Consider the following 12625-nt stretch of genomic DNA (forward strand, 5'->3'; position numbering starts at 1 on the left):
TTTAAAAAGACATGTTTTGTTTATGAGTGAAATGTCTGTTAGTATTTTTTTTATTACAGTAATACAAGATCTACGTTAAAAACCACAATGTATTGATTTCAGATCTGGTTTCTCATTGTTTACTTTCTATATAACTATAAATGTATTTATAACCTCTAAATATGGGCTCTTTCCCTGAATGAAATGAACAGATCTTAGCAGATATTTTATGTTTTTTGTCTGTAAACGTCAGAATCGATGTGACATTTGTGTTGCTTTAGGACGAATATGATCTCTTACATTCTCTTGTAGCTTCATGTCTCCCTCCTTCCCTCCTTGCCACCATTGCCACCATACACCCCCCCCCCCCCCCTGTCCCCCCCCCCTCCTTACTCCAGCCTTTCACCTGCTCTTTTCTCATCGTTGCCTGAATCTCTTTCCTCTTTTTCCTCCTACCTGTCAGCCGCCTGAGGGCAGAGCAAGCAAGTCAAAAGCTACACTCTGAGTTTGGTGCTGTAAAGTGCAGAGGAAGAGGAAAAGATCTAGGGCAGTAGTAGTTTCTATCCAAAATGGCAAAGCTCTTGTTGCCTTTTTTGTGGTAAACACCAGGAGATCATTATCACCTTGCTGGAGTCTCCTCACTGAGGGAACAGTTCATTGTCAGAAACTCCTTGCATTTCACTCTGACACTCCGGGTTAATTCCACCTTTCATCCCAAAAAAATGTCCCTACAAAATAACGAAAGCTATGGAGAAACTGAATCCAGTTCTGGTTGATCTTTGTTCTGTTTCTGCCTGAAAATAGTTGACGTGAATATGTGAGTCAGTCAATACCATTCCCCTTGGGAAGGTATCAGAAATAGTACAAGCAAAATAATGAGCAGGTCTCTTTTAAAATGGAGAATTCACTTTCCTCTTTTCTGTCTTTTTCTTTTTGAACATTACTTACACAGGGCAAAAGAATAGAGAGAAAAAGAGCGACAGAAGCAGAGGTTGATGGAAAGAGTACAACAATCAGTACACAACAGAGATGGGTGTAAGCTTCACCCAGGCCTTCACTGTGAGGCTTGCCAAGTGTGAAACACACATCTCCTAAAGGTATTTTTGAACCTTTGAGGGGAAATAATCAAGCTTAACACAAATATGCTCCTACATGTACAAAATGACTACTATTATGAACAGCAGTTGAAACAGGATGTATGAATGTAGCTGTGAAGGGTTTGTGGCATAAACAACTGGGAGTATTTTATCTAAGTGATAAAAGACAGGAGCACAGAGGAGCAGCCAGCACTCACCATACCATGCAGTTAGCTCATACAGGTAGCAGCAGGTCATCTGCAGACTAGACTTGCATTGGCTTTAAATTTGTGGCTCACTGAGGCTTGTCTTGCTCACTCAGGTCTAAAAGCATTATCACCAGCACACTGAAACCAAAACTAGTATTTCTCAGGTTCGATCTGTACCATCAGAGAACTGAAAAGGGATTAGATGAAGATCTATGGCTACTGAGAGCACTGTATCTGAGCAATGAAGCTCATATTGCAATTTTATTCAGGAATCATAATGGGGATAATCGAATATACATGAACTGTTAATGTGGAGACACATAGAGACAGATTTACAGTAGCAATCGTTTAAACTAAAAGCAGCAAGCACCATGATGCACCTAAAACAATTTCTCGCTCGAGTGACCATGCTTGTTTGTTCTGCGATCTGATTAAGCTGACTCTTGGCCAGGGAAGAGCCAAGATAGGGTCTTTGTCTACTCTCAGTGCTACCCCTCTCTCTTATTAAACCATCCATTCATTCTCAGCTTAGTAACAGTTATCTCCAAGGATAATTGTAAGGTTGATCTTAACATGCCTTGAGTTAATAGCGTTCATGTGTTGGGTTGGTGGCTGTTCTCTCCTGAAGATGAAGGGAAATGTGCTATTACCATCGGCAGTTTCAAAATATGGATAAGAACATTTTCTAAAACTATATAATGGAATAAAATCATATATGTATGCATTTGTTGATTGGACATTCATACAAATTTATACACAAGACCTAGTGTGAGATGTTTCTGAACACTACATTAGATTGTTGAAACCTCATAATATAATATTATATAATTTATTGTTTAAAATATGTTTTTTGCACAGAACGAGACTTGTGCTGTCGTCCCCCAACGCCGACTGTAAAAAGAAATCGCTTATTGCTTTAAGAAGTATTTTTTATGATGTTTTTTTATTATGAACAAAAGGAAACATTAAAGTGAACAGTGGTTGTTTTAACATCCATATGGGCATGTGAAGACTGATTTAAGACACGAGTAAAAGAATGCACCACGAGTCTTTACCTCTTGCTATTAGTCACACTAAGGGCTACATAATTGCATGTTAGATACAAAATAAGGATACGCAATTTGCAAAATAATTAAAGTCGTTACACTAGACAGAAAGACACTTAGCATATGGTGATTTTGTTAAACACTAATTGTGACTCATTAGTTCAAGTAATTACACTGTAGGATTATGGAAGGAGAATGTTTAATTGTATACTTTCCATGATTATTTCTATTTATTTAATTCTGTGAAATAAACTCCTAAAATTCACTTCAGATTAGACTTTCAAAGAGTTTTAGTCTAGGATTACAGACACATACTGTATACAGATAGAAAAAACTATAAATGCAAGGTGTTAATTCAGTTAGATATAGCATTAAAGCTTACAGTAGTACTGCTGGATGGATGTTGTGTTAAGGCTAAAGGTTCCCAGTGTGACAGTAACAGACATCAGACGTTATGTTTACTCTTCAACACTGATGCACTCGGCTCCAGTCCAATGACAGGCACTCTTCCAACTCTCTGACAACACACACACACAGTCTTTCTCTCCCTTACACACAAACACACAGACCTCCACACAGTCCCCAGCTACCTTCTATTCTGGTGATCATAATTATTTGATGACTGGGCTTCTGGTTTCTCAACCACCCTTTTGTACATACGATCTAGCCGTGAATAATTTAGCTCATGAAACTAGAAAGGTGGGTCCCTTAAAACAGCAGTTACAATCAAACTCAGGAGGCAGGACACAGAGAGAGAGCTTCATCATCCACCCACTCTTTACACACAGCTCCTCAGTCGGGCTCTCATACCCTGTGCTGCCATCGTGCTGTATATCAATACGTTTTTCCATCCATCCTATACATTCTTTCATCACACCAGGCACCGTGGTCTCCAGCTGATGTCAATTTGCCCCAGGTAAGGAACTTCTTGGATGGAGTGACGCCCTTGCTGCATCTGTTTCTGTCAGCTACCATGGAGGAACTCCAGAGAAAATTGAATCAGCACTACGAAGGCACCAAGCCCAGAAAGGTAAGTTATTTACTAGACCACTTTCTTTCAACTTTGTGAGTTTTGAAGTGCTTCTGTAAATGTACTGTGTTGAGTAAAAGACATTCTGAGGTTATTGGAGTTACCTGTTAAAATGATTTTTGTGCAGTTGTTAGTAGCAGATAAGCTTTACGTTTTAGCACATAACAAACTGAACCTGGTGTGGTTGGAGACCTGCATCTGACAGTTCACTTGTGCGTGTTAAAATATTTCTATACACCTTCACTCTGATCAAACAGCAAATTTTCTTCCCTTAGGGAAGTGAATTAAAAGCACGTCATTTCTGACTCAAAACCTTAGGTGAGGTTCAAGCTGGCGTCGTCCTACAGTGGTCGTGTGCTGAAGCATGTGTATGAGGATGGCCAGGAGCTGGACAGTCCAGAGGAGAAATACCCTCACAGCTTTGTCCATCGCAAGATCCCTCCCAGTCACTTGGAGGTGGAGCAGCTTTGTGGATTTGAAAATACTCACGGGGACCAACAGAGTGGGTTTTTATCATGATATAACATACTATACTCCTGTATCTTACTTTATATGCATGATTGGAGTGAGGTTTGTTTGTGTGGGCTTGTGTGTAACCAGAGACACCAACAACTTCTCCTGGTGAAGAAGCATCTGAAGCATCTTTCATACACTTGAATAAGAAATGTATTTCCTCTACCATTATGAGAGAGTCTAGCTAAATGAAACCTGCCTGATTCATAGGTGTTGTCTCAATTCAAAAATTCAGACAAGCACATCAGTGTGCTGGTGGATGAAACTCAATCTTTACTGTCCAATCTCTGGTAAGTTCTGACTCTCTACTATTGACTGCAGTTCTATTCTCTACCCAGGTGTCTATCCTCCAACAGGGCTCATTGCCCAGAGAATAAATGTGTACAGAGGGTTGGGAAGCTACAAGCCTGCGACTGGCCAGACCGAGGAAGTGGAGGGAAGTGCTAAAGTAAGCAATGCCGCTTGTTTTGATGGTTGAATTTTGCTATTAATCAAGGTGAGAATTCGATTTCCTACTAGTATCAGTTTTGTCTGCCTTAATATCTGTCTGAATGTCAACTACTTACTTTAATGTGTTCTTAAAATAGTTTGGTAATAATACTAAAACATTATCATCTTGGTGATACTTGGGGAGCATAGGCATCCTGAGGGTTATCGTTAAGGAAAAGAGAACAGCTCTCTTTGTCATTCCTGTGTGTGCACATTTCCCTTTTCAATCAGCATTTTACCTATTTTCCCATTTGCCCTAACCTCTTGTGCAGATTTGCTATGTCCTCCAAGAAATAATGTCCTCATTTTGGCAGCTATTATACATTTATCCTGCCTGTGACCACAGGGCACTGCTTTAGTTACATTTGTGTGTTCACCATCATTGACAGGTGTTTTTGACAGCTTCCTCCACCACATTTATATCTATGTGACCAGGGAAACTAGGAGAAACACCTCTCTCTATACGGGAGTGGAGTAGTTTCAACTTGAAACTGACAGATGTCTCTAATTACACTGAGTTAAGAAAGGTGCATAGTGCGGTGGTTCATTTGGAGGTTTCTTCTGTTACAGGGAGTTTTTCCTCTCCACCGTTGCCTCATCAGGGATTTGTTGGGTTTTATAAGTAAAGTATCATGTGAAGACTTTTTTTATTGTGCTTTGGAGCTATACAAATAAAACTGAAATAAATGAAATTGCAGAGCAAAATGAAGTAAGAACTTGTCTTTTTCAAGGATTCCTCCAGTTAACAGACCTCGCCACTGTAATAAATCATAGATATGGGTTTTTTTGAAGTTAGCACCACCTACTTTTGCTTAATAGAGTGGCTTGTTGTTGGCATAATTTTAAAATTTACTTTAAATTCTGATCATTCCAGCCTTGTCAAACTTGTACTTCTTTATGCCAAAGAATACAGGTTGGCATTTTTACAGTGTTCAAAATATGTGCTTATTTATGGATGCACTGTCTAATTATTCTCTGCTATCTCAATACCACCTACAGGAGAAATTTGTTAACACTTTAAACTGTGATTTACTGTTGCTGAGACACACTGAATGGTACATTTCTCATTTTCAAGCATGATCACTTTGTAGTATCTCTTCAGATCTACTTATATGATAGGAATTTTAATAAGAAAAAGTTATTTATTTTTTAAACACCACAGAGCACTGCAAGTCTACACTTTGTATGCTAGAAAGAAACACACACACACCAAAATGCACACATCACAATTATGAGCCAAAGTAATTCAGTAATAGATTCATGCATCTTTAGAACAAAACACATGACGAAGACTTCAAAGAGAAAATGAAATGAATCTTTGAGTAGTGGAAGCATCAACTGCAGGCTCCTCAGTGAAAATTGTACGATTAATGTGGAACAACAGCAGCAACAAAATTGTTCATCTGACTGAAAAGCTGGTTTTACTGAATTGCTGTGACAGTGACTTCATTAGTGCTGCAGGCTGAGAGGGAGGTCAGCTACATCACCTGCTGGCTTAGTGTCAGTTTCATTCTTTTAGCCTCTAAACAAAGGCACACTTAGCCCTGCATTGCCACTAAGGGCAATATTTATCACATTTATCAGAGGAAGACAGCAATTTGGAATTGGTTTAAGTCTCTGCAGCATTATTGAAAGGAGGATGCAGCGTTTTAGAGGAGGACCCCTGTTGTAAAAGGCCTAATGAATTCATTCCAATGTGATTTCAATGTGTTCTCTGTCTGTTTTATAATAAGAAAGTTTCACTGATTTTAATTTATGAAATGTTTGATATATTCAACTTATTAGATCATCTTAAAAAAAAGTCACTTCTAACAATGTTAGAGGTGCTCCTCCTTTGTTTCTGTGTTCAGAACCACTGACGACGCACTTGCAGGAAAAAAATTAAACACTTCCTGGACCAGAATCTCCTCACACTTTGCAGATCTACGCTCATCACATTCTGCAAGACCAATATACAACTTATTCTATTTTTTAAACAGCTACCAGCAATAGACTGTACATTTCACTTCTCAAGTAACCTGGTTGTTTTGTTCTTATAGACAACCAAATGTAGATGAAACGCACTGCAGTAAATGCAACAAATGAATCAATGAGAAAAGATCAGTATTTTCTCTCAATGTGTCTCCTCAGTCAGTTCAGTCAGTTCAAACAGAAATTACTGTAGTTTCTCCAACACCAGAAGCCCCAGAGTACCACAAAACAGCTATAGCACAAAACATATTACGTATTTGCACAAACAGTAGGACACTTCAGCTGCATTCAACTAGAAAACTCCTTTTCACCCACACATAAAGCCCATGGCTAAATGTGGACACACTCTCTTAGAGATGCATGAAATAGCCAACATAAGTAGAGTCTAATTTAATTATCTGATATAATATGAGATTATCTCTATTTCTGTTTCCTTTAGTCATCAGTGTTGGACTTTGGGAAGATAATCATCTACACCAGCAATCTGCGCATCATCAAAGCGCCACAGAGAAAGCCTGAAGTGCTGCGGCATCACACAGTGCCCCATGTGGATATGGAGGGATACCCAAAGGCCAGGGAGAGGGGGAGCAGGAGGAAGGCTAAGGCTCAATGTGCACAGGACGGGGAGGAAAAGGAGGAGAAACAAATCAGCAAGACAGAGACCAAGGTAATGGTCCTTAGCCAAATTACTGTCAGTGGTGTGATATAGGTTTTATCACCTTGTTCTTGTTTTGTGATATTCTCAGCCTCATCATGTCTCTCCTCCTCCCTCTGTCTTTCTCTGCATATATCTTCAGCCATCCTTTTTTCACTTTAGTTCTGCTTTCAGGAGAATAACTGTGGTATTGTCTGTGCAGCGATATTGTTGTAACTCAAAACTGTTCACAGAGGGGTGTTTATTCTCCGTTTCCTTGTAACTGCCACCTCATTTGTACCTACTCCTTTCTTTTCCTTGTGGGCCCTTCCTGCTGCAACAATCACCGTCCCATTTTTCAAGTTTTATCTGTCAACTGTGAACAGATACTGATGAGTCCACAGTTCTGCTCTGCCCTCGCTGCATTTGCCTGCCAGTTACCAGCCTGCAAGGATACCCAGCTCTGTATTATTTCCTCCCTCTCACCTCCTTGGGTGATTACTGTTCTCCCCTCGCCCCTCCATCCTTTTCTCACCTCTCTCGTTATTTTCTCATTTTCTCTGCCTCTATAAACGCAAGGAAGTTCATTCTCAGCTTTTTTTGTTATTATCTGGCGATCAGCTCCTCTTTGTTACTGTCCCTTTTTTTTATCATTGTTGCCTTTGTTGCACAAATGCTAAGGTAATTTATTTCTCACTGCTTTTATTTTTTTTTTTTAATTTCTAGCACAGGCTTAGCTTCATATTTTGTAGTTCACCCAGTGTGGTTCTAGGGTTCACCATTGATATAATAGCTGATCATCACAATACAGTAGATGAATATATCACTAGCTCTACAGGCAGAAATGACTTTTGTTGCTGCCAAATAATACGACTTTGTCCTGTTTCCTGTTTTCATGTTTGCACTACTTGCAGCAATGCAGCAAACCAATCACACTGAAACTGCACTTGTTTTTTTTTTCATATAGGTGCATATAGGGTAAGATCAGTTGCTACTGTATCTGTGGCCCATTGGTTACTGACTATCTGATCATATATACTTATATATCTTGTAAAGAATTCAAATGAATTAAATAACACCTTATCTACTTTCAGTGTTTTTTTTTTTTAATTTTACTCTGTAGGAGGAATTGTTTAAGCAACACTTTCCCCCTTCCATAGTTTCTACATTTATAGAGCCTCTGCCTCTGAGGTACACCAGCCTGCACTGTAGCAGTCTAGTTCTGTCTGTCCCAAAGTGTCAGAGGTGAGTGATACTTGTTTGTCCAATAGTAGAAAAGTGACAACAAAAAGTCCATAGAGCTATTTTCCACTGAGGTGCAACATCTATTAGTTGGTACAGATTTAAAAACATCGTCGCTGCATCTCATTGAAACTGCACAGGCAGAGGCTCATTACTGTACATTTTAGCTGTTAGTTGACTGGCTGGCTGTACCATACTGAAAACAACAACAAAAAAAAAACCCATACTGGGGTTGGAGCCAGTGGTTGGAGCGGTGCAAAAATTAATAATAATAATTTTTTTAGTTTTTATTATAAAAACAAAGCAAATGCCCAACATCCCTTTTTAGCACAGTCTCTATACCTGTGTCCTTTCTCACCCATTCACACTTCTTCCTTCCCTTTTTACCCTTTGTCTAACCTCACAGTTCCTCTTTTTCACCTCCTCTTTCTCCTCTTCTCTCCTCTAATGTGTTTCTTCTTCCTCCAGGAGGCTGACAGCTGCCAGCATTGTGGTGGCTCAGGCTGTGCTCCCTGCTCTCTGTGTCACGGTAGTAAGCTATCCATGCTGGCGAACCGCTTTAACGAGTCCATCAGTGATCTGCGATGCCAAGCCTGCTACCCCCATGGTCTGGAGAAGTGCCAGTCCTGCTGCAGCAAATAGCACCGTTTGGCTGACAACCATGTCTGGCAGAAAGTGAGTGAGTCAATGAGAATGTGTAGCTGTGAGTGACCGTGTGTCCGAAGCTTACAGTTTGTCAGAATTGTCTCTGTGGTAATTTTGCTCTAATCCAAAATGTTCTTGGTGGGGTGTTTTGAAGCACTACTAGGAAACATAAGCCATCACCAGAAAGGGGAATTGTAGCTGAGCAGTGGGCACAAAATCATAAAATACAATTACTGTGTGCAGTGAACATGGTTTGTGATAACACAAACACATAATCGCCCTTTTGTTGTCACATTATTTTGCATCTGTGCTCTCCTTCCTGATAAAGCCTGGTTCCACGACAGAGATATCATTTTAATTAAAATGATGCAAACATTTTGCATTTTATTTTATCTGCTGGGAAAGCTGCCCTCTTCCTATCTCCACTCTCTATTCACTAGTGAGAATGAAACCTTTTTTCAACCCAGCATGATGTGCTGTATGAGGGTAATTGATGCTTTCATTTTTTTAAACTGAAGGAAAAGAGATGAAGGATAAAGAGTTTGCAATGGAAAGGAAAGATGGTAATGTTAATAAGGGGATGATGATAAACTGCAATTCAAATATGGCAAAATGCATTGCTACAACTGCTTAAAATGTTGATTTTGGATGAAATATCACATTTTTTGTGGCATGCTTAGAGAAAAGATAGAGATAAGAAGACATGAGGAGCATTTAAATAAATGTATTGCTTACTGTAGGACAGCTCAGGTAGTTAAATAATGGTGTCAGGTTAGTGCAGTTCCTGGTGTTTCACAGTTTTATACCACATGTTTTTGGTATATGTATGAAATAAAACACTTGATTCATTTTCAGTGATTCTTCTTTCATTGTGTCCAACATGCTGTTTTAAAGCATCACTTGTGCTCTATTTATTTTGTACTTGGCTATTAACACGGGATATTTACAATAGTCCAGATTCATTAGTTAGTTTCATCAGTTAGTTTTTCACAAGCATCAAAAACAACATCAAACATGCTTGATATGATTTTAATCTGAGCAAGTGTAGATGTATCCTGCAGTCGGAGCAGCATCAGTATTCTACAGGCAACGTCTCTAACTGTAATGTGTAAGTCATTTTGTAAATGTTTGATGTGTTTTCACAGTAGGTTAGAAGTGTTTGTTTGTGTATTTCCAGCATGAAAACTAAATGAAACATTACCATAAAGACAAGTGCATAATTTCTAGCCATTACGTCTTCATCACTACACCTCAAATCAACTGCAATCAACCACAATATTTGGTTTCATGCCATTTCAGGAAGATTTAACAGAAAAGGAAAAACCAAATTAAACATTATCGCTTCACTAGTAAATGATTTTAATAGTTTTCACACTGCTACTGTCAGCTCTGAGTGATCAACTTCATTTAATAATGTATTTCTTTTGTGGCAACATCAAACCTTCCTTCTATCCATCCATAACCTGTTGCTTATCCTTCTGCAGTTTGAGCAGAATTGAATTCTTATCCTTCCATGGCTGCAGGGGTGAGGGGTGGGGTGGATGGATGGAGCCAGTCCCCGCTGACATTGGGGGAGAGGTGGGATCCACCTGGAAAAAGACCACAAGTCCATCACAGGGCTCTTCCAGGATTATATTAACCTATTACAAACCATCACAATCCTCCCTGTGAGGTTTAAACAGTACCTTAGCAATATTAACCACACAGAATTTGTGGTTTTCTTACATCCTGTGCACTTGTCTGCTGTTTGCAGATGTGTCGAGGTGAAGTTACCTGTTAAAAAGCCAATGTAATGCCTACCTGCTCTGTAATCAAATATAAACTGCACCGAGCCTTGGGATTTTTAGCAGTGGCTGCTGAAATGGGATTTTCACTACTATCCTTATGCTCCAAGGCAGAGATAATCAATCAAAATTAGCTTTAGCAGTGGAGAGCACTGACCACATCGTCTAAGGTGGCTTTGGCCCAGAGTCACGCCAGAACAAGCACCGGTCCAGGCCATTACAGTCCATCTCTGTCCCTATATCTATTTGTGCTGGCATTTCCATTATTTTGTCTTGTTATTTTCACACACAGTTAAAGAGCATGGCTTATCAGCAGGCTGACCAAAAGCTCCATCAGCAATCAAATCCCTGCTATTTCTGGGATGAGAGAAGGTCCCAGGATCTCAAGCCTCTCTTTCATTTTTCATTTCTCTCTCTTTCTGACTCTCTCTCTTTCTGTCTCTCTCTCTCTCTCTCTCTCTCTCTCTCTCTCTCTCTCTCTCTGTGCCTGGTCTTAAAAATCTGCTACCCATTCTGAAGTTAAAACTGTGCTTTTTACTTTGTCACTTTAGCTTCCATTCTCACTCTGTATTTCACAAAGAGAAAGTCACTGAAAAATTGGGTCACAGAACTCTTGGGTCACCTCAGTCCCACAGGAACTAAATTGATAGGGATAAGGTTAAAAAAAAAAAAAAATTGTGTTTCACTATATATTGTTGTGTTAATGTTCAGGAAAGGGAAATTCAGACAAACACAGAGTAATAATTGCTGGAGAAAGAAAATCATGTTTGATGCTTGTTATGAGCATTTCCTACATTTATTTGCATTTATAAGATCTAAAGACAAATGGTAGAGGCCATTTAACCTGCACTACACATTATTATACTTCCCAAAATTCATTAGTGTGAGCATTCAATGTTGTGACACATCAGGGAATTTTCCAAAGGACCCCATGACCCTACATCCCACCCTTTTTGTTGTCAAAAACAATGCATAACAATTCACTAAAATGATTGATGAGTAAATGTTGCTGTTTCCGTCTAACAAACTTTGCAAGGTAGGCATGAATATCTTCTATGTTACTTTGTTTCTCTCTACTCAGATCTACATCTTCATCCGTTTATATTTTATTCCTCCTAAAAAGAGGAACATAACAAACTGTATTTGACAAATAGACCAAAGATACTGTTTTCACAGTGATCATATTTTCTGTTAGTAGCACAGAACTCTTACTCCACCTACAATTTTACAGCTCTCCTAATCAATACACAATAAATCTTTTACGCTTTCCTAAATAAATAAAGTGAACATTGCTGTACCTTTGTGGGTGGACACACACCCCTACATATGTGTAAAGCCACTATCTCTGCTGTTCTTGTGATTTATTATGGGACGTTACATAAAATAATAATTTATTTGAGATTTTGATGATCAAATAATGCCCCGTTTAATCACAGCAGCTAGCAAATGATTGCTTGTGACTATAGAGAGAAACACTTTCCCCTGTGGCAGTATCATCATTTATGATGCTTTATATTATTGATATTGCTGATCTCTTAAAGCCCATTCGTAATATACAACACAAGATGCAGACTGGGAGCAGACTGTGTGCATTATTCATAAAATCTCATACTAGAATATTGCACTGTGCCACATTTATTCCAAAAATGCTTGAACTTTCTCTATTTAGTTAGTATAGATCATTGTCTTCCTGTCTGTTTTTTATGTCACTCTATCTCAATCAGTTTCTCATTATTTCTCAACACAAAAATAATGTCATAATAACAGATAAAACTGGTGTAAAATCACTCACATAAATGAGCCTGTCATTAATATACAGCTTGGTGTAAGTAAGACCTAAAAACAATGAAATGTTTAAGAGTAGCAACAACTAAATATTATCATTTTATCTGGTGGCAGTGTTCAGACACATTACTGCATGCGTTTTCCCTCAGGCTGCAACAGCAGAGTAGCGTAGTAATTAGAGTGTCCCTCAGTGGATGGCTCAGGATTTAAGCCTCCATCACA

The 12625-nt window shown here is 39.0% G+C and overlaps 1 protein-coding gene across 1 annotated transcript; it reads left to right on the forward strand.

Annotated features, from left to right (window-relative positions):
- The first annotated feature begins 417 nt into the window (after positions 1–417).
- grxcr2 (glutaredoxin and cysteine rich domain containing 2) lies at positions 418–9521 on the forward strand. Its single transcript, XM_026328410.1, has 6 exons — positions 418–1076; positions 3191–3340; positions 3659–3842; positions 4192–4301; positions 6753–6980; positions 8658–9521. The coding sequence occupies exons 2-6, from the start codon at positions 3284–3286 to the stop codon at positions 8829–8831; spliced, it is 753 nt and encodes a 250-aa protein (XP_026184195.1). The 5' UTR covers positions 418–1076; positions 3191–3283; the 3' UTR covers positions 8832–9521.
- The last annotated feature ends 3104 nt before the right edge of the window (positions 9522–12625 follow it).

Source organism: Mastacembelus armatus, chromosome 14 (genome assembly GCF_900324485.2).
Source record: "Mastacembelus armatus chromosome 14, fMasArm1.2, whole genome shotgun sequence".
In the NCBI taxonomy this organism is placed as follows: Eukaryota; Metazoa; Chordata; class Actinopteri; order Synbranchiformes; family Mastacembelidae; genus Mastacembelus; species Mastacembelus armatus.